The sequence below is a fragment of the Cnephaeus nilssonii genome (assembly GCF_951640355.1).
Source record: "Cnephaeus nilssonii genome assembly, chromosome: 1".
Taxonomy (NCBI): domain Eukaryota; kingdom Metazoa; phylum Chordata; class Mammalia; order Chiroptera; family Vespertilionidae; genus Cnephaeus; species Cnephaeus nilssonii.
This window is the reverse complement of record NC_137072.1, coordinates 22,005,080-22,026,935: the sequence shown is the minus strand read 5'-3', so window position 1 is coordinate 22,026,935 and position 21,856 is coordinate 22,005,080. Positions and strand designations below refer to the sequence as shown.

General features: G+C 43.4%; 2 protein-coding genes across 9 annotated transcripts in view; one reads left to right on the top strand and one right to left on the bottom strand.

The window, feature by feature from the left end:
• Positions 1 to 1,312: 1,312 nt before the first annotated feature.
• SKIDA1 (SKI/DACH domain containing 1) lies at positions 1,313 to 5,454 on the bottom strand. The gene is made up of 2 exons (XM_079776635.1): positions 5,194 to 5,454; positions 1,313 to 4,265 (listed from the first exon to the last, which is right to left on the bottom strand). The coding sequence occupies exon 2, from the start codon at positions 4,150 to 4,152 to the stop codon at positions 1,447 to 1,449; it is 2,706 nt and encodes a 901-aa protein (XP_079632761.1). The 5' UTR covers positions 4,153 to 4,265; positions 5,194 to 5,454; the 3' UTR covers positions 1,313 to 1,446.
• Positions 5,455 to 21,426: 15,972 nt separating this feature from the next.
• The window catches only part of MLLT10 (MLLT10 histone lysine methyltransferase DOT1L cofactor), a 233,296-nt gene continuing 232,866 nt past the window's right edge, over positions 21,427 to 21,856 (top strand). For 6 of the 8 annotated variants that reach the window (XM_079770544.1, XM_079770543.1, XM_079770541.1 and 3 more), the window contains exon 1: positions 21,427 to 21,756. The gene's annotated coding sequence lies outside the window, so the exon portion shown is untranslated. The remainder of the gene's footprint in view (positions 21,757 to 21,856) is intronic. The other 2 variants (XM_079770538.1, XM_079770540.1) reach the window with 2 other exon arrangements.

Below are 21,856 nucleotides of genomic sequence, written 5' to 3'. Positions count from 1 at the left end.
AAAACACTACACCCAATAAATGCATTTCTTTCAGGCAAAAACATTACAAGTGAAAATGTCAACAAAACCATTCATTTCTGTTAACCATTCTTCAATCTGGAATAAGTAGAAATGTATGGAACCAGGAATTTTAAACAGTGTTTTTAATTGAAAATAAAGCTAAAGCATGCTTTTCAACAGTGCAAATTTCCATAATTTTGATTTACTGCTTCCATCATCACAACATAGTACACCAGCATGGCCCTTACCAAGGGCTAGACCCTAGCCATTTGCATGTTGAACTACTTTGATTTTAAGTGCAAACATAGATAGTCACCTCTGATTGTCACTTGCAGTAGAAACTCTCCTGCTCTATACACAGGATGGTCTGAAAACAGAAGTTTAGAGAGATGCAGAAAAAGTAAAATGTAATAAAATCCAAGTGCCTGAGTTCTAGTACCAAAAAGCCCTGAAATAACTGTTATTTTTTATTTGGGGTATTCTTACAACTGTGATTCATTTTACTTTTCTTGGGAGTTTTTAATGCTTTGACACCATGAGGAGTCAGACCATAAAATATCCTGCCCTTAAGAGAAATGTTTTAATTGTTTTGCAAGTTTGAATTTTAATTGTTTTGCAAGCTTGAGGAGTCATGTTCAGATTACAAGGTAAGCAGGACGAAGGTACTAGTCACCTTATGTAAAGCATTTGGGTGAGAACACAAAAAGGACTCTTCCAATTGCAAGGAGTGGCTGTAAAAGTAAAATCACACCCTTTACAAAAGAAATACAATCTCATATTTATTTTACTCAGTATATATGAGGCAGCTTTTACCAGCATTCAATCAAGACTCCCCAATCTTTCCACTCAAAAAAGGAGAAATTAAGTGCAACTACTTTTGGAGAGGGAATGAGGGGAGAAAAGGAAAAAGATACCCCACAAAGGAGCTCCAGAAGAGAACATTTTGGGCTCCCAGGAACTTCTTGCTACCTCACTGTGTAACTATGTAACCTAACAAACTTTCACTGAATGAAGTTACACTTTCAGGTCTGAAATCTAGTGCATAAACTTAATGGCTCATTGTAATATTTATTATTCAACCTTTTGACATTTATTTGTAGCAGTTGAATTGAGGTACCGGGTGCATTATTAGCATTAAAACAGTAAAGTGTTCCAGCTCTACCATAATAACTGAGTTTTACTTGAGTCTTTAGCCTGAAGTAGTCTGTGGAATGTAAACCAAGCATTCTCCCACCCCACCCCCACCCTACTAAAAAAAAAAAAAAAAAAAACACAAACCCACAATGGGGAAAAAAAAAAAAAGTAATCCGATTTCTGTCTTCAAAATGTGATAAACCAGGACTCCAAAAGGGGTGTAACATATTAATGGACTTGTACAAACCATCCTGTGCAGTTTACAACAAAAGGAAGGTAATATGGTTCAAGAAAATATCTTCCAAAACACTTTTATGAATTAAATTTCCTGAATTTGTGACTAGGTGGAAGAGGTATTGCAGAACCGCCCAGCTGCCATTTCCAGATAGGATGGGCCTTGTGAGGAGGTTGGGAATCCTTAGTGGTGTTTAAGGAATATGCAGGCCACAAATCCCCATCCTTCCCAATAGTGAGTGATGGTGGACAAGGAAAATTTGCCATGAAATTAAATGGCCTTTTCACTGCTGACGCTACATTGCTGGCTACCTTTTTGCGTCTGTTTATAACTGTAAAATCATCCAGTGTTCCTTCATGTGTCTCAGTTTTACCTGTAGGACGAGGACTTCTAGCTGATTTCAAATTTGGTTTGACTGTAGGTGTCTGAAGTACAGGTCGCTTTCCCAGGACTAGTGTCCGGTAATTTTTTCTCACCCTGGCACCAAATTTATATTCCCCATCCTCAGGTTTTGGAGAACCTAAAGTGCATGATAGGCCCTGTCTCAGAGCCAGTGGCTTTAAGGAAGGAGTTTCTTCTTCAGGGCATGCAAACCCTTCCTTGGCTGTGGTTAGCAAGGCATCCTCCTCTTTGCTTCCAGTCACACTGTAAAACTCACCCTTTGTATCATTGCACTCGCACTTTAGCTTATTGGTAATAAGGTCAGGTTCATATTCTTCATTAGCACTATTGTCTTCGACTTTGATTTTAATATTGTGCAGAAGTGGCAGTGTCTTGTCGCCTGTGTCAGTGCAGGGATTCTCTGCTTTCGTTGCTGCTGCTGCATCCACTCCAGGATCAGTCTGCAAAGAGGGCAAATCCGTAGCAAATTCAATACAAGGGGGGATTTTGGAGTCTTTTTCTGAATTTGCTGCTGCTAGTGAAGAATCCTTGTTGAAGAACCTAGCAGCTATTGTGTTGTTACCTGCACAGTGTGTAGTAGGAGTTGCTTGCAGGCATTTCCTAGTTTCCCGGAGTATTCTTTGTTGTGGAAATACATTGTTTGTCTTTGGGCTAGGTGAAGAGGCCCCCTCTGCCAGGCAGTTAATTGTCAGGTCAGTTCTCTTCACAGTACTGGAAATTTCAGAGTGTGGGAATGTAATCGCAGATACCCTATCGTTCCTTATCTCTGTGAAACAACTCCCCAGGCTGGCGGAGCAGTACACCGGAGACGCTTTGGGAGCCCAGCTCGGCAGAGGCCATTCCTCCGCTGACTCCGCTTTGACACTGCTCTTGAGGTCGGGAAGTCGGCCGGCATCCTCGAAAGCAGCGGGGTGGGTTGCAGCGGCGGCGGAGGCCAGATGGTACAAGAAGTTGGCCTGCGCCTGCACGCTGGGCGGCTTGCAGAAGCTGGTGCGCCTGAAACGGATGCTCTGCACTGACACTTGGCTGGAGCCAGAGCTGGAGTCCGATTCCGAGGACGAATCCTCCTCCTCCGAGCTGACTTCACTGGAATCCGAGGCCCCAGTGACCCCCTCCTCTTCCTCCTCCTCTTCCTCCTCCTCCTCCTCTCCCTCCTCCTCTTCCTCCGAGGACACAGAGTTGCTGGAGCTGGACAAACTGGAGCCAAAATCCGAGTCGTTGGCTGCGTGGTCCGAGTAGGAGCTGGACTCCGAGTCGCTGCTGCAACTCTCGGGAAAGCTGTCCAGATGGGGCTGTGGCCGGTGGTGATGAGGGGGGTGGTGACTCTGCAGCGGCTGCTGGGCCCGGTGGTGGTGGTGGTGGTGGTGATGGTGGTGGTGGTGGTGGTGGTGGTGGTGGTGGGGAGGTGGGCAGAAGCTGTTAACCAGATGAAACCTTTCCAGGCAAGTGGCCCCGGAGGCCGCCGCCGTGGCCGCTTTGGCTTTGTAGGACCTGGGCAGCAGCAGCAGGCGGCGGGCGCTGGCGTGGGGCGCGAGCAGGCAGTCCTTGGCGGCCCCGCGCTTGCGCTTGCAGCGATAGGTCGAGCTCACCGGGCCGCCGGCGGCGCCCGCCGCCGCCTTGGGCTGGGGTCCGGCCGCCGAAGCCTGGTAGTAGGCGGCGGCGGCGGCGGCGGCGGCAGCGGCGGCGGCGGCAGCGGCGGCCGCGGCGGCCGGGTGCTTGCTGCACAGCAGAGTCCGAAAATAAGCCGGGTCCGAGTGGAAAGCGACGTAGTTTCCCTGGAGCGGGGCAGTTTCATAGTTTAGAGGGGGTTTGCAAGGCGAGCGCACGATTTCTGGGTAGTGCGAGCCCGGGTATTTGCTAAAAATCTGAGGTAGATGGGCGGCGGGGCGCGCGGCGGCGGCGCCCGGGCGCGGGGACTGCGCGCTGATTGGCAGGGGCCGCGCGGCTCCGCTCAGGCCCCGCCAAAGTTGGTGCCGGTCCTTCCAGAAAGCCGGGCGGGGGCTGGCGGCGGCCGCGGCGCGCTCCGGCGGCGGCGCCTTTGTGGCCAGGGCCCGGCCGACCCTCCTGCGCTTGGTCTTGAGGACCCGCTCGGTTTTGCAGGAGGTATAGAGCGCTTCCACGTCTTCCCGGGAGATGAGCGTGCATTTGGCGGCGTGGAAGGCGATGCTGTTGATGGCCTTGAGTTTCCGCAACTCCTCCAGATCGCAGTGGTGCTTTTTCACTTTCAGATGATCCATGCGCTTGTGCACGGTCGTCCTCGGGATGTTTTTCAGCAGATCCGTGAAGACTTGGGAGAGGGCAAACATTTGCTTTCCTTTAATGATGAGGTAGCCGAGCCTCACGCCATCCACCTCTTCAAAACCTGACTTCAGGTCTCCCATCTCGGGCACTAAATGATCCCCACCATTTGCAGCAAATATATACGTGACGCATACATACACATGTATGTATGTTAATCCTCCACCAGATGCTGCGTGTGTCTCAAGGCATCCTGCTAATAAAATAACAAAGACTGTTATTCCCGGCGAAGGGAGTGCCAAACTCTAGGCGAAATTATTGGGGGGGAAAAAAAACACCAAAAAAAAAAAAAAAAAAAGCCATAAAAAAAAAACCAACAAACGTGAAATTACACTAACTTGATTCTTGCCTTTTTGTTTTTTTGGTTTTCTTTTTTTTAAAAGAGAGGGGAAAAACCATCCGGTTTCTGATCTGCCAGTGTGTTAGTGTAAGTCCCAGATGCAGATCAGTACCTGGGCCCCTCTATTTCTTCCTTCTCCATTGGAGCACTTTGATAATGGAATGTGAAGGGAGAAAGAGAAAAGAAATGCAGCTGCTATTCCCGTCGCTGCTTTAGCTACAAATAAAATGACAGAGTGAAGTGAGCTCGTCCGGAGACACCTTCATCAATTAATTCCCCTAAAGCCAACGCTGATTGGACACTCCTGACAGGTGATGCAATAAAAATTGATATTCCACCCCTTCCCCCCAAAATCTCCCACTAATTAGCATACCCTTATACTGCCACCTCCCCTCCCAAAGTAAATAATACAGTTGGTATATAAATCTTTCCATTAAACTATCGGAGCTCAGAAACAGCCTGACTCACAGACTTCATCTGAACCAGTGTGTGTACGCTTAAAAAAAAAAAAACAAAAAACCTGTATATTCGCCTTTAAAGGAATATTGCCTATTTTTTGCTTTATTTGCATTTTACCGCTACAGCTATTATTTCAAAGAAAAGCATTTTAAAAACATTATCGAGCTTAAATAGATACACCCCACCCCCCTTTTCCTTTGGAAAATGGAGCGTAAGTGAAAATGTGCAGAATAGCCTGGTATTTCCCTTATGGGAATGGGGAAGGAGACCGGCTACGAGCTCCAAAGTTAAACCCACGCGGTGAACCGCCCCAGTATGGACTTACGTTTTGAATTTCGCTCGATTTTCCTTTTTTTTTTTTTTCCTCCTGCAATACTTTTTTTTTTTTACAACCAGGAACAAAGTTATTTGACCAAGGAAGCAGTTCAGGGCTCCAGCTCCAAAACACTGTAACAATTCATCTGGATTTGGGTTCTCTGCTGGGGGATGGCGTAGGGAGGAGGTAGTTTCACGTCAGACTCATAACAAAGCATAGATAAGCTAGAAATGTGTACACTTTCCACAATTAACCAGGCTGGACTGGGGACGGGATCCAGAGTCCCCAGCACAGCCTTTGCCTAGGTCCTGTTCACCGCAGGTCAGAATTCCAGGGAGCAGCTCGTTTCTGCAGCAAAGAAAAGAAAACGTAAAACGCCCGAAGTACTTCCAGAGGTTTTACGTAATAACGGTGAAAAAAAAAATGCTGATGTACAATGCAGACTATTTCAGTAATCTATGATGCTTTTACTTGGTAGTTTAAATGAATCTTCCACAACTCTCATTTTCCCCCCACGAAAGCCAAGCATCTGCTTTTTTAAAAAAATCACTGGATGAATATCAATATTGTTTAACCTCTTCTTATTCAAATTTAGGCATATTTTGGTGTCATTTTTAAGGATATCCAAAATATTGCCAAATGAGAGCAAGGGTCTTCCCAGTTGTGTTACCACAATCCCAAGGCGGTTTGTTGGCTGCTTTGCAAAATTCGGCAAAATCTTCTTAACCCTTAGGTGTTTGCAACGACAGCATAAATGTAACCCATGCATTTATGTTTCCTTGTTCCTCCAAAAATAGACATCCGTGAGGTCAAAAGAATAAATGGATATTTCTGAGCCTGCAAGAAAAAAATGTACAATAATTTCTTCCTTCATGTTCAGAAGTTCCAGCTTTCACTCCTCTGGTCTGGCTAGCAAAAGCAGATATAGCTCCAAAATAGAAAAAAGATAAAAACTGAGGAATCTTATACAAAAAGGTGGTTTGCATGAAATCTCAGCCATAGTGCCCCACCCCCACCCTTAGATCTCTTGTAATTTCCCAGGAATTTTGAAGAGAATTGGGAATTTCAAGAAGTGCATCCGGAAATTAAGGAAGTCTATTTAAGAGAGTCTGTAACTCAGAGGTTGGGATTTGAAAAGTCAGCCCTGGACTACTGTTGCACTCAGCACAGATGTAATCGCCGCTCTTCAACTTAATCAATGTGTGTACAAACCGCGATGTCTAGTTCTTGCCTTTGAAATCTAAGGCTAGCATTTCCATCCAAGAAATCAGAGCTACAGCAAATTACATTTTTGTCCCTTGAATGAGAGAAGGATCATTGAATGGATCTCGTGATATTTCAGGCTTTAAACGTAACCCACAGGCGGCAATGAACAATGCCTCGTCACAGCTAATACCATCCACCGAGTTGGCTTTCTTTTGCATCTGGATCCATCACACCGCGTTTTTCTCTTTCACTTTCACAGGAGGGAAAATGCACAAGGTTTAAGCAGAAAGCAAAGTTTCCAGGAAAAGCAGATGCTGATGTTTGCTTTTTAAGGTAGAATAACCACAGTCTTTCAATTGCTAGCAACAATGTTTTAAAATTCCTCCTGATGCACTTATATACTGCCAGCCTCTTCCTCCCACCCAACTCCCGTCCAATTCCCCTCCCCCAGCCTTAAGATTTCGACCAGAGTCAAACAGCCAAGAAATAGTAAACTCGGAAAAAGCCTTTGAGAAGATATTACAATAGGTTGCCTACAGCGTTGCCCCCACCCACGCCTTTTCTTCTTTTCTTTCTTTTTTTTTTTGGGGGGGGGGGGGCAGGTAGTTCTAGTTCTCGATTCCTATTTAGATTTGCGCGCCTGCGCGCGCACTAGGCCGCGCGCGCGTGCGCGCACACGGACACACACACTCCTATTCCTCCTGCATATGGCAACGTGATTTAGTAACCGTTTCAAAATTACCTTCTTTCCCTCTCCCTTCCTCTCTTTCAATCTTTAAAATACTGACAATATAGGTGGTTTTAAAAACTAGTAGAATATTAAGTATTTTTTTAAACTAAGGGTACAATTTGGTGGGTCAAAAGGAGAAATATAAAGGCTGGGGGACTTGGGAATTTGTCTAGACATACAATTTATAGGAATATCTTCGTATGTGCACCCAGACACCTTTACACTTATACATTTTTAATACTCCTATTACACATCTTTCTTCTTGTCTAATACATTCTTTTGTTCCTTTAACTTCCCCCATCGTTTTGTGTGTGTGTATGTGTGAAGGCGTGAGCACGCGCATTCACACACATACACACAGAGAGAATGTGACAGACAGCTTTCTTGTGGCCATCAGCCCACGTTGCATATCCGGGGTCTTCTCCAGGCACATTGGGGGTCGATCCCCATAAAAAGATCTAGGAGAGGCCCCTGAGCGCTCACACATGAAAGGCAGGGGACTTTAAGATGGATTTGCATGCACACAGGGGAGTTCGATCAATAGCTACCAACATTTATGGCTTAGATTATTAATGTGAAAGCTGGCCAAAAGAATGGGGATGAAAAATTAAAGGTGTCTGGTATCAATTATGCTTAAAGTTATGCAATAATTTACTTACTTTGCCTGGATGTGCAGATCCAGATGTATAAAGTACTATTCTTCAAAAGCCAGGGGATTTCTTTGATAAATTTGTTGACCATGTCAGCTGCCTCTACAATCAAAGATGAACCCAATTCAGATGATGGACTGTATTCAAATTCTTTTTTAAGAAAAGATATATCAACTTCTATGTTTCTCAAACTCATATACATATGTTGGTGGATATGCCCAAATTAACATTATGTGCATATCCATCTCTGAGGGGCCAGGGAATTACTTACTGAGAATTTAGGTATATATATATATATAATGAAAGGCTTTGAGTTTGTAAGTTAAATGTGATTATTTACTCTGTGAGGAATGCATAATCTATATACTGTAATACAAAGTATTTTAGCTTTGAAAACAAAGCTGCTTGCTAAAGAAGAACCTTCTGTGACAAATACAGATAGAAATACATTCTATATGTTCACTTCTACATTTATTGTAAAAAAAATCAGCCCTTTTAGGTTTTAAAGGGATGGGCTATGAAGATATGAACATATTTGTCTTTACTTATCCTGTGTGAACGTGCCAAATTTACTTTTAGATGATCTATTTTGATTTATTTTTACCGTATTTCATGTTTAAATACCATTGCAATTCAGTATGACCTCTTTCTTCTGGGGCAAAGTAATGCATACGACATTTACAGTCTTTTAAATGGCTAGTTGGGAAATGCAATAGCAATTTGCAGAAATAGTTTACTAATGGGGAAAGTTATTTTGAAAATCTGAAGGAAAACCTAAGAGTACTTTTGTATTTCTACACTACAACTGTCAAATAATCAAAGTACTGAAGAGCATTAAAATAATCCTTTTCCTTCCAAGCTTTCATCCATACATACGTAATTTAAATGGGGATCACCGCACCCCCCCTCCCCCCATCACCATTCCCACTGCCTAAATCTTCACCATATACATTTGTTTTAAAGATTGCTGGACACATTTTGTTCAAAGTGAATTCAGACAGAAAAGACCAAGGAACATCACAAAGGCCTCAACAATGTACGTATACTAGTTAGGAGAATAAAAGCAGCTTTTTGTGCTGTTAGCCAAAAGTAACTATGATACTTATAACAAAGATTAAAATAATAATAATTCAAAGCCTCATATGGCAAAATTAATTGAGGATATAGGACAATAAAAGCTTGTGTGATAGCAGTTCTTACCTAAATTTATCTAATCTCACATGTTCTTTGCTGTTTGGGAGGAGAACTTGAGAATAGAGGAGGAGGAAATGGCTAAATTAAAAAACAACTTAAATTATAACTTAGTATATTTTCCTTAATTTTTTTCTTTTTGTCTCATCCAAACAAATCATGGCAAATCTCCAAAAGGGCCCATCCTTCTGTTGTGAGGCATTTAAAAATTCTGTTTTTAACAGAAGTTTGGGACACAGTATATGCCATGTTGTCTACTGACCCATAATCAAAATGCAATGACCTTCTACCCTTTTTTTGCCCCCTGACTCATCTTGAATTCTATGCAGCCTTTATAAATTTGCAAATCCTTGGAGGTAAAGGGTTTTTTTGTGAGCCTTTGTTCACAAAAAAAGCCCTAAGAGTGTGCTTTCTGAATTAGACAAAGGTGAAGCAACAAACCTTAATGGACAAAATTTTATACAGGTGAGCAACTCTTCAGATAACAGATATTGCAAACTAAAAAGCAGTTATAAACATGGGAGACTAGAAAGTTATAGATTGCATCAAATGAGAGTGTGGTACAAATCACTTTCATGATGTAAAAATTGGTTAGGCCAAATTTTCCTGTTTTCCTCATCTCAAGGGCCATGGGGGACTCAGTGACCAAGAAAGGAATGAGGGGTAATGGAGAGAGGGGGGAGGGAGGGGGAAAAAAAAAGGAGGGAGACCTGATCTGAATCTACAGGCACATTTCCTTATCTTTCCTGCTATCAGCTAGTTTAAAGGACACCATAATTATGATGGTGATAAAACAATGCCTGCTCATGTGTGCTGAATAAATAAAGAATGTTTACAGCTCAAGAATCTTTTAATTCCAATTAAATGCTATCAAAGAAAAGCCAGTTTTCCTACTGCAACAGCCTTTCCCCCCAATTATCTTGTTTTGTTACAATATTTTCCTATGAGACACCAGGGTCTCTCGCAATTGATCCTGAATATTAACAACAACCAAAATAATCTGAGAAAGTGGGGTTCAACTTTGATATATTATATAATACACAAATATCAAGAGCCACAAATTATTTGTGTTGCCCCATTTTTTTTCTTTTTCCACAAGGGCCAAATGTGTAGAGACTGAAGTGATGACACTAAGTGTTGAGGCCTACCTATGGGCTGCTGAAGCCATACTGAAATTGTGAGCACCCATGAGGGGAGAAGGGAAAGATAAGACCTGTGGGGCCTGGTGGGGCCTGATGGCCTCTGTGAGGGGAATCCTCTGGTTCTGTTCCCCTGGCTTCAGCCCAAATCCTCCGAGGAGCACTGGAGCCAATCACTGTCTTCCACTGCTGCAGCTACTGGGCGCACACAAAAAAGCGGGAGATCAAAAAATCCCAAGTTCACATTTATGGATACACAAGGATCATTTCATATTCATGACTTAACCAAATCACATCATAATCAGATTTAAACAAGGTTTGGACAGGAATGCCCACCAGGCTGGGCACTACACACTGACAAACATCACATACTAACCATGAAAGTCGCTTTTTTATTTTGAAATCATAGGGTAAAGGTTAAATCTTTTAACTTTGAAAAGCTTAGTTTTTGCTTTTGAGGCAAAATTTACAGTAAAAAAAAAAGCCTTTCTTTCAGTCATTCCTCAACATTATATTTCAAACTTCTATTTTCTTTCTTCCTCAGTTCTAGTAGTGTTTTGTTTGTTTTAAAAACATACATGGCATAACAAACATTATGGAAAACACACTCGTTCAGTTAAATGCCCATATAAACCTGCCTTTTACCACATCTAAGTAGTGCATTGCTAAGAATAAACTTAAAAAAAAACTTTCTTCGAAGAAAGATCTAATATTTCTTGGTAAATTCTATTTGGTGATTGTGATATAAAAATAAAGTGGTAAAAAACGTCCAGGTATTTGTAAGTTTGTTGGGTAGTCGCAGGCCCCTTCCCTATTGAAAGTTTAGAGCTCCAATACCCTCAATTCTACAGGCAGAATTAGGATGGACTTAGAGGGTCCTAAACGTGACCGATTCACTAAGGCGAGGGGCTACAGCCTGCAGCAACGTGCTCGGCAACTTAATCCTACGCTAAAAGAGGGCAGAGAGCGAAAAAGCATGAAATACAAACTCTCTCGACATCCGTAGTTACTTTCAAGGTGGATTGTGTATTTTCAGGCTGATGGGAACGACTGTTTTTTGGAGCAAAAAGAAGAGAAGGTAAGTGTTTGTCTTTGTATTCACCAGTTCCTAGAGAAACAATGAAAGAACAAAGGGAACCACTTCTCCATCTGAATATTTTCTGTCTCTCCCTCCGTTTTAAGCCAAAAACCTTTCCAGGGGATTCCCTTTCCTCTACCTTAAGTAGTTATTGCTAGGCTTGTCGAACTGAGAATGAGAAAAAAGTTGAGCGGCATTGTAAATACAGACTAAATAATGATCATAAAGACATGCTGTGGCGACTCTCCACTACGCCGGTGGCAACAACTTACCACAGAAGTTGCTAGATGCATGAAGGCAAAGCCAAAGAAATAACCTTTGCCTTGCAGTTTTCGAACTCAAGCATTGAAATCACCTTTCTTGCTGTCTGAAAGGCTTTCTGCGCACAAAATGTGTAGGTACTGTCTATGGGGAGAGATCAGTGTACTATTTAGGTTGGAAAAAAAAATGCCCCATGTTGCTATCTGGAAAATAATTTTTAAAAGGAAAAGGGGATTCAAGTCTTGACGCGACTTTTTGCTGACAGAGGAAATGGCAGCGGTGGCTGGACAAGGAGAGAGATTCGTATTTAAATGTATTTGCTTTGGGGGTATGGTGGTTATTGGCAAGTCTGCTTTTGTGGGTCTGTGTGGCTGAATGAGTCAGTGACCGAGTGCCGTCGGCATTATATAAATGGATCGGTGTGTGGGGGGAGCCCCCGAAACCGTCCAGCACGTGAAATACATTTCTTACTGCCCCCCAAGCGACGACCAAGCCCCCCTCCCCCAAACGCGTATATTACCTGCCCAGTTACAGTGTGACACATGTTTATGTTTATAGTCCTGGTTTGTAGTAGTGTCAAGAGCCGCAGCGAGAGGAGGAGAGAGGAGAGGGAGGAGTAAATGCAACCACCCCCACTTGTTGTTAAAGCAAATTTACTGCGTTATTGCAAGCCGGTCCGGGGGGCTGGGGCGTGAGCGGAGGGGCAGGGTAGAGTTGGGTGGTGTGTTGGTGGTGGCAGGGGGGTGGGGTTAGGAGATCCGCGAGGAGCTGCCCTCTCCCCCGGCCCCGGAGAGGCAGCTCGGTCAATAGGGGAGCTCGCAGGCCCGGCGAAAACAAAAAGGTCCCTCCCGCTCGCCGCGTTCCCGTGGGGGTGGGGCGGGGGCTCTGCAGGCCGGGCTCCAGGGCCCTGACCTCTGACCCCGGCTCCTCTCCGCGCTCTCCTGGTGCCGCGCGGCCACTTTTTACCCAGGATCCCTCGCGCGGGCCGTGCTCGTGCCGAGCTCGAGTCCTCCTTAATCCTCCAGTCCCCGGTCCCGTCCCCTCCCCCCCGCCGCCAGCCCCGGGGGAGGGTTCTCCGGCGGGGAACCCCCGCCCCGCCCCCACCCCGCAGCCCGGGCCCGGGCGGCCGCCGAGAGGCCGCTGGAGCGGGGACAGCTGAACGGCTTCCCGGGGCCGGCCGGCCCGCGGGGGAGGGGACGGGCGGGCAGGGGGCCGGCGGCCCGGCCCCTCGGCCGGCCGGGGCCTGGACCTGTTGACTCCATTGGTCAGCCCGGTCCCGCGCCTGGTCCCTGCCGCCGCGGCCCGAGCCTTTCCGCGGCAGCCCGAGGAGGAGATGAGGGTGGCTGTTCTCTCCGCCTCCCTCCAACTTTTTTTTTTTTTTTTTTCTTGGGGGACGGAGAAGGCAAAGTAATCTCCGCTGCCCCGTCCTTGCTCGTCACGGCGTGCGCGGACCCACGGCCACCCGGCCCCGCGGTGTAAACCTCCTCGCTCCCCCAGACCTGCTGCTCCGCTCGGAGGCCGCGGGCCCGCGACGCCCCCGGCTGCACCCGGCCGGGTCCCCGGCGGATCGCGTTGCCTTTCTTCCCTAGAAGCTGCCTCGTCCACCTTCTACTTTTTCCTCGTCCCCGGAGGCGTAAGAGGAAACCTGATTTGCTGCCTGCCGCCGGACACATCCTCTGCTCCGGTCCAAACGCGTTTGATGGAGAGTGTAAAATAACAGTATTGAAATAAAGAGAGAGGGGAGAGGAGAGCTCTCGGGCAGTTCCGAGGACATCAGGGCGTTAAACAACACGAGATGTGTTTCAAGTTAGAGGTTTTATTCGATCTGCTCTATTGACTCTAGATTTGGGGTTTCCTGAGGAGTATTTGCCGGTGGGAAATGGCAAATTACAATGAAAGTTGAAGTAAGACATCTCTACCACTTCCGAAAATAAAAGGGAAATTGAAAAAAAAATGTCCGAACGGAATAGCGGGCCGGCGGCCGCAGGGCAGCGGGAGTGGCGGGAGGCAGCGCCTGGGGCTGGGGCCGGGGGAGGCGGGCGGGCCGCGGAGGGGAAGGAGGCGGCGGGCCGGGCACGGGCCGCGGCGCTCGGGGGCCGGCCGGGCGGGCAGGGCCGCGGGGGGCGGGGGCCCGGCTCCCCAGGCGCGGCCGCTCCCATTGTTTGGCCCTCGCGCCGCGGTGGCACCGGCGCGCCCTTCCCGAGGGAGGGGTCCTGCGGCCCAACCCGACCCCCACCCCCGCCTCCCCGAACCCCCGGGACCCGGCCGGGCCGGGCCGGCGGGTCTCCACAGGCTCGGCGGCGAGGGGCTCCCGCGCGCCGCGGGGTTGGCGGCAGCTGGGCGAGCCTGCGACTCACACGTTCCAGAGGGAAGGAGCCTGCCCGTCTTATAAAGTGCTCACTATGTGGAGACCAGGGCCGGCTTCTTTTTGTCTGCGTCCGGGGAGTTGGAGCAGACTCCACCATGTTTTTAATGTTTTTCAACGTATGGATTCGGGGTTCACAGGGGTCCGGAAAAGCACGTTTCGCAGCCTCTGTATTTGCTGTTATTCAGCTCTTTGTTGTGTGTATGAAGTCTCATTTTAAAAGGGCCGAGGTACACCTAACAAAAACAGGCTTGGTTTCTTAACGTGAAATACATTTTCAAAAATAACCGTGAAATTCAAAAGGGAAAAACGTGTCATTGGCTTTTAAACCCTGTTTTGGAACAAATAATTGCAACCCACGTACGCAAACTCTCTCTTCCTTTGTGAGCCATGTGGAAAAAGTATTTCTAGCAAACGTCGCTGTGTTTTTAAAATGAATTTCCAACAAGTGCTCATGGGTGTGGAAGACAAGACCAAAGTCATTGTGCGTGAAAACTCATGAAGAAATAATTCCAGTCCTTGGGTCCAAACCTTACTAGGGCATGGGAGTAATTTACACTTAGATTTATAATAGACTTTGCGGAAATTCCATGTAAAATACCCATTACTAGTCTGTGTATGCAGCACTGTTTCCCAAGGTGGATTTTTAAAAACCAATTAGAATTGATCTCTAATGGAATATTATATTTACACGTCATCATGAAAACATAATTTGACAAGAGTTTTGAATTACAAGGAAGAAGTTAACAGATGATGTTCATAAACAGCGTCTGTTTGCAGACAACCCTAAGAATTAAAGGTAGTGGTGGTTGAGATTTTTGCATTTGAAATACTATAGAAGTGGTTTGCATTTTAACACTTTCATTTTGCGGATCTTCTTCCTAAACTTGCATTTCCTCATGGAAATCACTCAATTATTTTGAGGTATAGGTAGAAATTCTTATATAAGAAATCATTTGAGGTCTAACTGTGGAAAGGTTTGATCAGAAAAAAAAATTGGTGTGGAAAATTAAGTATTCTCAGTCTGTTCATTTCTTACACACTCGTCCTCCCATAGTCCCCCCTCCCTAACTTCTTGGATGCAATTTACATTTTTTTATTTTTAAGCCTTTGAGTATTTAGAATAGCTTTATAAGTTTATTTGCTATGTAGTTGATTGTAGAAGGTGTATCTTTTTACACCTTTTAGTGTTCAGGCATTTTTTGTTTGTTTCATTTAAAGTTAAAATGTTACAAGTCATGATATACTTGTGAGAAAAACAACAAATGGGTGGGAAAAAGGATATGAAAAGGGTTGGGGATGGAAAGGAACTTATGTCGTATTCCTGGTCAGTGTTTGAAATAACCCTTCTTAATTTCATGTCACTGTATTTTCCACTTCTGCTTGCACCAGTGATCTTTGCTTTTTTAATTGGGGTAAAGCGGCACCATATAAAAATTACATACATTCTAGGTCTTAAGCGCCATAGTAAAGTAAGACTGACAAAAAATGATTGGGGGCTTGTGTCTTTAATTCGACTGGAATGTTAAGCTTCATACGATTTATCCTGGGTCCAATAGGTCCTTGACACTGTTACTGTATAATTTCAAGAGGTAAATATACACATTATAGTTTTTTAAAATATAAGATGTACTGGGAAAACCATTTATTAATTGAAGGAATAAAAAATGAATTTGTCAACCTCATTCTTTCTGGGACACAATGCAGTTAATTAACATATTCTTGGGCTTGAATCTGGATTTGGTAAGCAGTGGCCCCTTTCAGAGGGGTAGACATTTAAATCTTAAAAAAGTGATGTTTTTGGGGGGCCAAATAATATTTAGCAATTCAGTTTAATAGTTTCTTCTTCTTGCTCTTCTTTTTATTTTTTATTTTTTTGGTGCAAGATATGTTTCATTTACTTTCAAGGTTCTCTTTCATTTCAAAACCTGATTTTCCTCTTTTCCATGTCCAGAATCTTTTCACTTAGATAACTTATTGTATCTTATAAACAGACACCTACATTTGTCATTTTAGTCATAACAGGAATGCAAATCTTTAGTGTCAGTAAAAAAATGGGAACATAGACCTTACACTCCTTACATTATAAAGTCAAAATGTAAACCTTTAGGTATTGTTGCATCATGGAAAAAACAATAGTCCAACTCTGAAATGTTATTGAGATTTATGTAATGCCTAGATGATCTAACGGCACCTTTTAGATATTTTTCTGGTGGTAATTACATGGAGTTTTACCCAAAAATGCCAACAAAGCCAATATATATCAATTTCATAGAAACAGAGTAGCTTTAAAGCCAAACACAAGATTAACCAAACCAAATCCTTTAAAGTAAAATTAGACTATGAGTCTTAAAGTTTTAAAATTTAGATTATACACTATTTAAATTTCAGAATTACATAACTAAACTTTTCAACAATTAAGGGTATCTAACAATATTAATCACGATTGATTCATTTACATGAAAAGGTGGGTAACATTTGAGGGCTACTTAAATATAGACACTTCTAAACAACTTGGTAAATAAAAACTCTTTACCTATATTAATTTTAACTACTGAAAATATTTAAGGAAACCTATTTATCTGAAAATTTCTGTAAATCATTACTTACCTTTTAGTTCAGTTGTACAGATAAAGTCTTGCCTTACTCAGAAAAATTAAGCTCAGTCGCAATAAGCTATTAAATACCAATATTGTACATAAATGAATATTTATTATGGGCCTACTGTGCATAACACACTTGCTAGGTGGTATGTGTGTAAAAATATCACCTAGTAACTAGTAAGATTAACACATCATCATTGAATGGAATTTCCCAAAATCCATTAACAAAATATCAATTGAAAACAATGGGAATGAGTATCTTTTAATGAAATTTCTAATAGTACTCCATAATATAGGTGTCATGTGTGGCTTTGTATCTATAAGGACACAGTATTCACTTATGAATAACACAATTGTCACTTATGAGACAAATCACAAAAGTAGTTAAAGAAATACCTCAATATTTTAATCATACCAGCATAAATATATGGCTGATAATAAACTTCATATAAAAGGTAAGAGACCTTGGGTACCCAATAAGCAAAACAAAACTTTATTGAGATTTCTTTATGTAAAAGAGGACATATCTGAAAGTTTGTACAGATAATAAGAAATTGCGTTTTTGTGTTTTTCATCCAATTTATTTAGAAACAAGATTATAGTTTCTGATGAGGTTTAGTAGATGAACTCTAATAATTGCTTTTCATTTATTTATTTTTTTAAAAAACTTTAATATAAGAGCCAATATGGAATTTTAAACACTTTGTGGAAGTCAAAAACCTGAGTTAAGGAGAATGAAATTAGTCTTAACATAGAAATATACCTCAATTTCTATACCTCATTACATAAATATACCTCAATGGTGTGTTTACCATTATGTACACTAAGTATAATATGCACAAACAGGATGCAAATAAAGCTTTAATTAAAAAAAATGAAAATAAGCAATACTAACCTATGAGCCAAATTTGGGTTAAATATTTCATAGTACCTATTTATACAAATAATTAAGGAAAAGCAAGTAAAAAATTTGGTTCCCAGGTTCAGGAATAAAGAAAGTTATAAGAAGACATATACCATAGAGGAAAAAAATACAGTTTCTCATTATAGTACGGTTAGAGGTTACATCATAAAATACATTGAGTTTTTTTGTGGTTTACCTCAGATAAATAGAGAAATAAATGACCAGTACTGAGTTAACTGCTGCTATATGAAGAATAATACTGGAGACAAGTTTTTGTTTTATTCTACAGGTACTATAAACACTTTTTTCCAAAATGTATTTTGAGAATGTAGAATCAGATTTAAAGGGTAACATTATTTTAAGATTAAAATTGTCCTTTTCTATGAAGTTATTCTATAAATCCTATGGACTATGGTTTTAATATTACTTTGTATTTTTTTATTGATTTCAGAGAGGAAGGGAGAGAGAAATATCAATGATGAGAGAAAATTATTGATTGGTTGCCTCCTTCACACCCCCTACTGGGGAATGAGCCTGCAACCCAGACATGCGCTCTTAATCAGAATCGAACCTGGACCTTTCAGTCTGCAGGCCAACGCTCTATCCACTGAGCCAAACCAGCTAGGGCTATTACCTTGTATTTTTAAAAACTTCTTTGAACTTCAAGAATTGTGGCAATTTAACAATAAAGTTTTAAATCCATTCTGAGGCATGAGAATTCAAATACTTAGTCAATTGTCTTATATATGTATGTGTATGTATATCACACAAAGGATAAATATAACTTACTGCTCTATTTCTGTATACAAAACAATCCCTGGCTCACAGTAAATGTTCAGTAAATGTTTACTGAATAAAAAACAAAACAGATATCTGAACTATTTTATAATATTTGTTATTCTTTCTTTTTACTACTATTTGATAGAAATATATTAAAGCCCTGGCCAGTGTGGTACAGTGGATAGAGTGTTGGCTTGTGCACCTAAGGGTTTCAGGTTTGCTTCCTGGTTAAGGGCTCCTACCTGATTTACAGGTTCTATCCCTGGCCCCAATGGTGCAAGGGTGCAGGAGGCAATCAATGCATGTGTCTCTCTCACATCCATGTTTATTTCTTTCTCTCTCTCTCTGCCTCCCTTCTTTCTACTCATTCTAAAAATCAATGGAAAAAATATCCTCAGGTGAGGATTAACAAGAACAACAAAAAATATATTAAATATTACATTTCTGATATATTACATAAGAAAGCTTTATATCTGGTACATGAGTTACACTTAGAATAACCCATTTATACCCATTATGATTTTTCTTAATATTAATAACAACATTTAATATGTTAAATATAATTTTTAAGTAATTTGGCTTATTTTGTCAACATTTATATGTACATCTTTGGTAAAATTTCTGCAACAGATGTTATTATTTATATACAGGCCTGTTCTTTTTTAAAAATATAATTTTATTGATTTCAGAGAGGAAGGGAGAGGGAGAGAGATAGAAACATCAATGATGAGAGAGAATCATCGATAGGCTGCCTCCTGAATGCCCCCTACTGGGGATCAAGCCCACAGCCCGGGCATGTGCCCTTGGCCAGAATCGAACCTGGGACCCTTCCGTCCTCAGGCTGACGCTCTATCCACTGAGCAAACCAGCTAGGGCTACAGGCCTGTTTTTATGAAACACTGTATTTTCTCTGTTTTTCTAAATTTCAAAGTCTCTTACACATGTTTTTGTTTTGATTTGGAAATAGCAAGTGTTTACCTACATTTCTTGTATTGTGTTACAGAGTAGGGTAAAGTACACATCCTTCTTTCCTTATAAATTAATGCTATCACAAGAACTAAGCTCTAATGCACTGAAAACAAAATAATGTATTTTTAAATAATTTAGTGCATTAAGGTTTGACTGCAGTATTTGAGAAGGGAAGTTTCACATTGATTTTAACTCAGAGTACTCTTCATTAGGAGTATGAACCTGAGTAGGAATTGGATGTAAAACTGGTATCTCTTGTAAAAGGGTAAAGATAAAATACACAGTTAAGATACACAAAACAATAGTTTTTTTATTTTTTCCAAAACATCTATGTGAGAGAGACTCATCGATTGGTTGCCTGCACCCCAACTGGGGCTGGGTATTGAGCCTACAACCAAGGTACATGCCCTTGACTGAAATCAAACCCAGGACCTTTCAGTCCTCTGCTCTATCCACTGAGCCAAACCGGCTAGGGCAGTGGTCGGCAAACTCATTAGTCAACAGAGCCAAATATCAACAGTACAACGATTGAAATTTCTTTTGAGAGCCAAATTTTTTAAACTTAAACTTCTTCTAACGCCACTTCTTCAAAATAGACTCTCCCAGGCCATGGTATTTTGTGGAAGAGCCACACTCAAGGGGCCAAAGAGCCACATGTGGCTCGCGAGCCGCAGTTTGCCGACCACGGGGCTAGGGCAACAATAGTTTTCTTTGAAGGCAGTTTTAGTTATAAATATCAATGACATTTTAAGACCATAATTATTATATGTTCAGAAATTTAATTGTTGCCATGGCCCCTGAAAGAATTTGCATTTTATAAGTATGTAATCTTGTAGTCACATTTTCTAACTGTACTATTAAAGCTAAAATTGCATTCTCATTTTTTGTACATATTTAGTGTACATATTTTCCTTACCTTACACTACCTACAGTAGATTTCCATTACTGTAGGTTTCTCTCTTAGTTTTAGAATGTTTGAATAAATTTGATAATATATCCTTACATGGTATTAGATTCATTCATTTTAAATAGATTTCTAGCAATTAATTTGAAATCATGCTACCATTTATTTTTCTTCATGAGAACATTTGGAATGCTTTTAAAGCTTAAACCATTATCTTTTGGTAGCTGTCCAGAACTTGGTTTCCTTCATCCTTTAGCATTGTATAACTGCATTTTCCAGATCTTTATATTGCTAATTCCTGATAAACAACCATTTTGTATCTGCCAGGTATTAACCAAAGCCATGAATTTGCCTTGTAACTAGGCTTGTCATTTAAACAAAGTATCTACATTCCTATTTCATGCTAAACTTTTACAATTAGACACTTTTGCCTAAAAATTAATACTGAGCTTACAAGGATACATAGGGGGTAGGGCAGCAGTGGAAGATTTTACATCTCAAAACTGCTCAGTATCTAGCTAATTAATCTATTCAGACAGGCCTAATCCACTTTCTAATGAGGAGGGAGCCCATCTTTCTACCACTTAAATGACCTTAAAGAAAAAGAGTCATTTTAAATTTTCAATAGTTAAATTTGGAGTGCAGAGCCCGATCAGAGAAATCCTCAGTGAAAATTGGACTCCAGTTTCATGGTGTTATCACTTGGTGACTGACTAGAACTTGGATTCCTGCATCTTTTATGATCATATAACTAACTTCATTTTTCAGATCATCACATTATATTGCTAATTCCTGATTAACAAGCATCTGTACTCCTACACAGCAAGCTGAGGGTAGCCTTGGTGTTCTCTCTCCGACTATAACCCTAACCAGGCTTTTGACCTTCCGTCTGTAATGCACTTCCATTTGTCACTGGGGCCAATGTGGTATGTAAATGAGCGGCAGATTGGGCGGCACTTCCACTGGCGGAACTTTGGGCCGAGTCCAGGATGGGAATTTAATGGGTGGAGAGGCTGCGGCAGGACAGTGAAGTCAGCACGGCCAACTGCAGGAAGCCAGGCTTCACTGCAGCCTTCCCGGAGGCTGGCCGACCTGCCCAAGCCTAGTCCGTCCAGGGCCAGTTCTGGAGAAAAAGGCCGGCAGGCAGGTTCTCGTGCACGGAGAAGCCCCGGGAATCCCTACGGGCCACGATGACGAGACGCCCCCGCTCCCAGCCTCGGCATCCCACTCCCCTACCCTGGGGCCTCTCCGGGCAGCGCACGCGGCCCGCGAGACCGGCGCCGCGGAGACAGCCCAACGTCCCGCCCCGCGCGCGCGCCCCCGCGCCCTCCCGTTGGCGCGTTCCGGCCCCGGCGCGCCGCCGGCTCCCATCGCCCCCAACCTCCAGCACACCTCGGCGGCGGCGGCGGGCGGCCCGGGGCGGGGAAGGCGCCGGGAGGTAGGCGCGGCCCGCCGTCCGCGGCGACGCGCACGCAGCCCTGCCTCTCCCAGGCCTTCTCACGCCGGCCGCGGGCGGGCGCGCACGCCGAGTGACGCTGGAGGAGGAAGCGCAGCGCCCCTTCCCCTCCCTCGCCGCCGGGGCCCAGCGGGAGCCCCCCAGTGCGCCTGTGCGGAGGCCTACTTGATTATGTGTGCCCTCTCCGGGCTGCAGCTCTAGCCGCCGGGTGGAGGTGGGGCGGGAAGAAGACCCGGAGGAGGCGGAGGAGGCGGTGGAGGGGAAGTGGGGGGAGTCGGCAAGGACATGGCTCCTGACTCCTGTGCGGAACGTGAGTGACTGAGCGGCAAAGCCCGAGTGAGCGAGCGGCCGATTGGCGGGCGTGGGCCGGGCGCCGGGAGGGAGCGGGAGCGCGGGTGGCTGGCTGTGCGGAGGGGGGTGCGGGGGGAGCACTAAC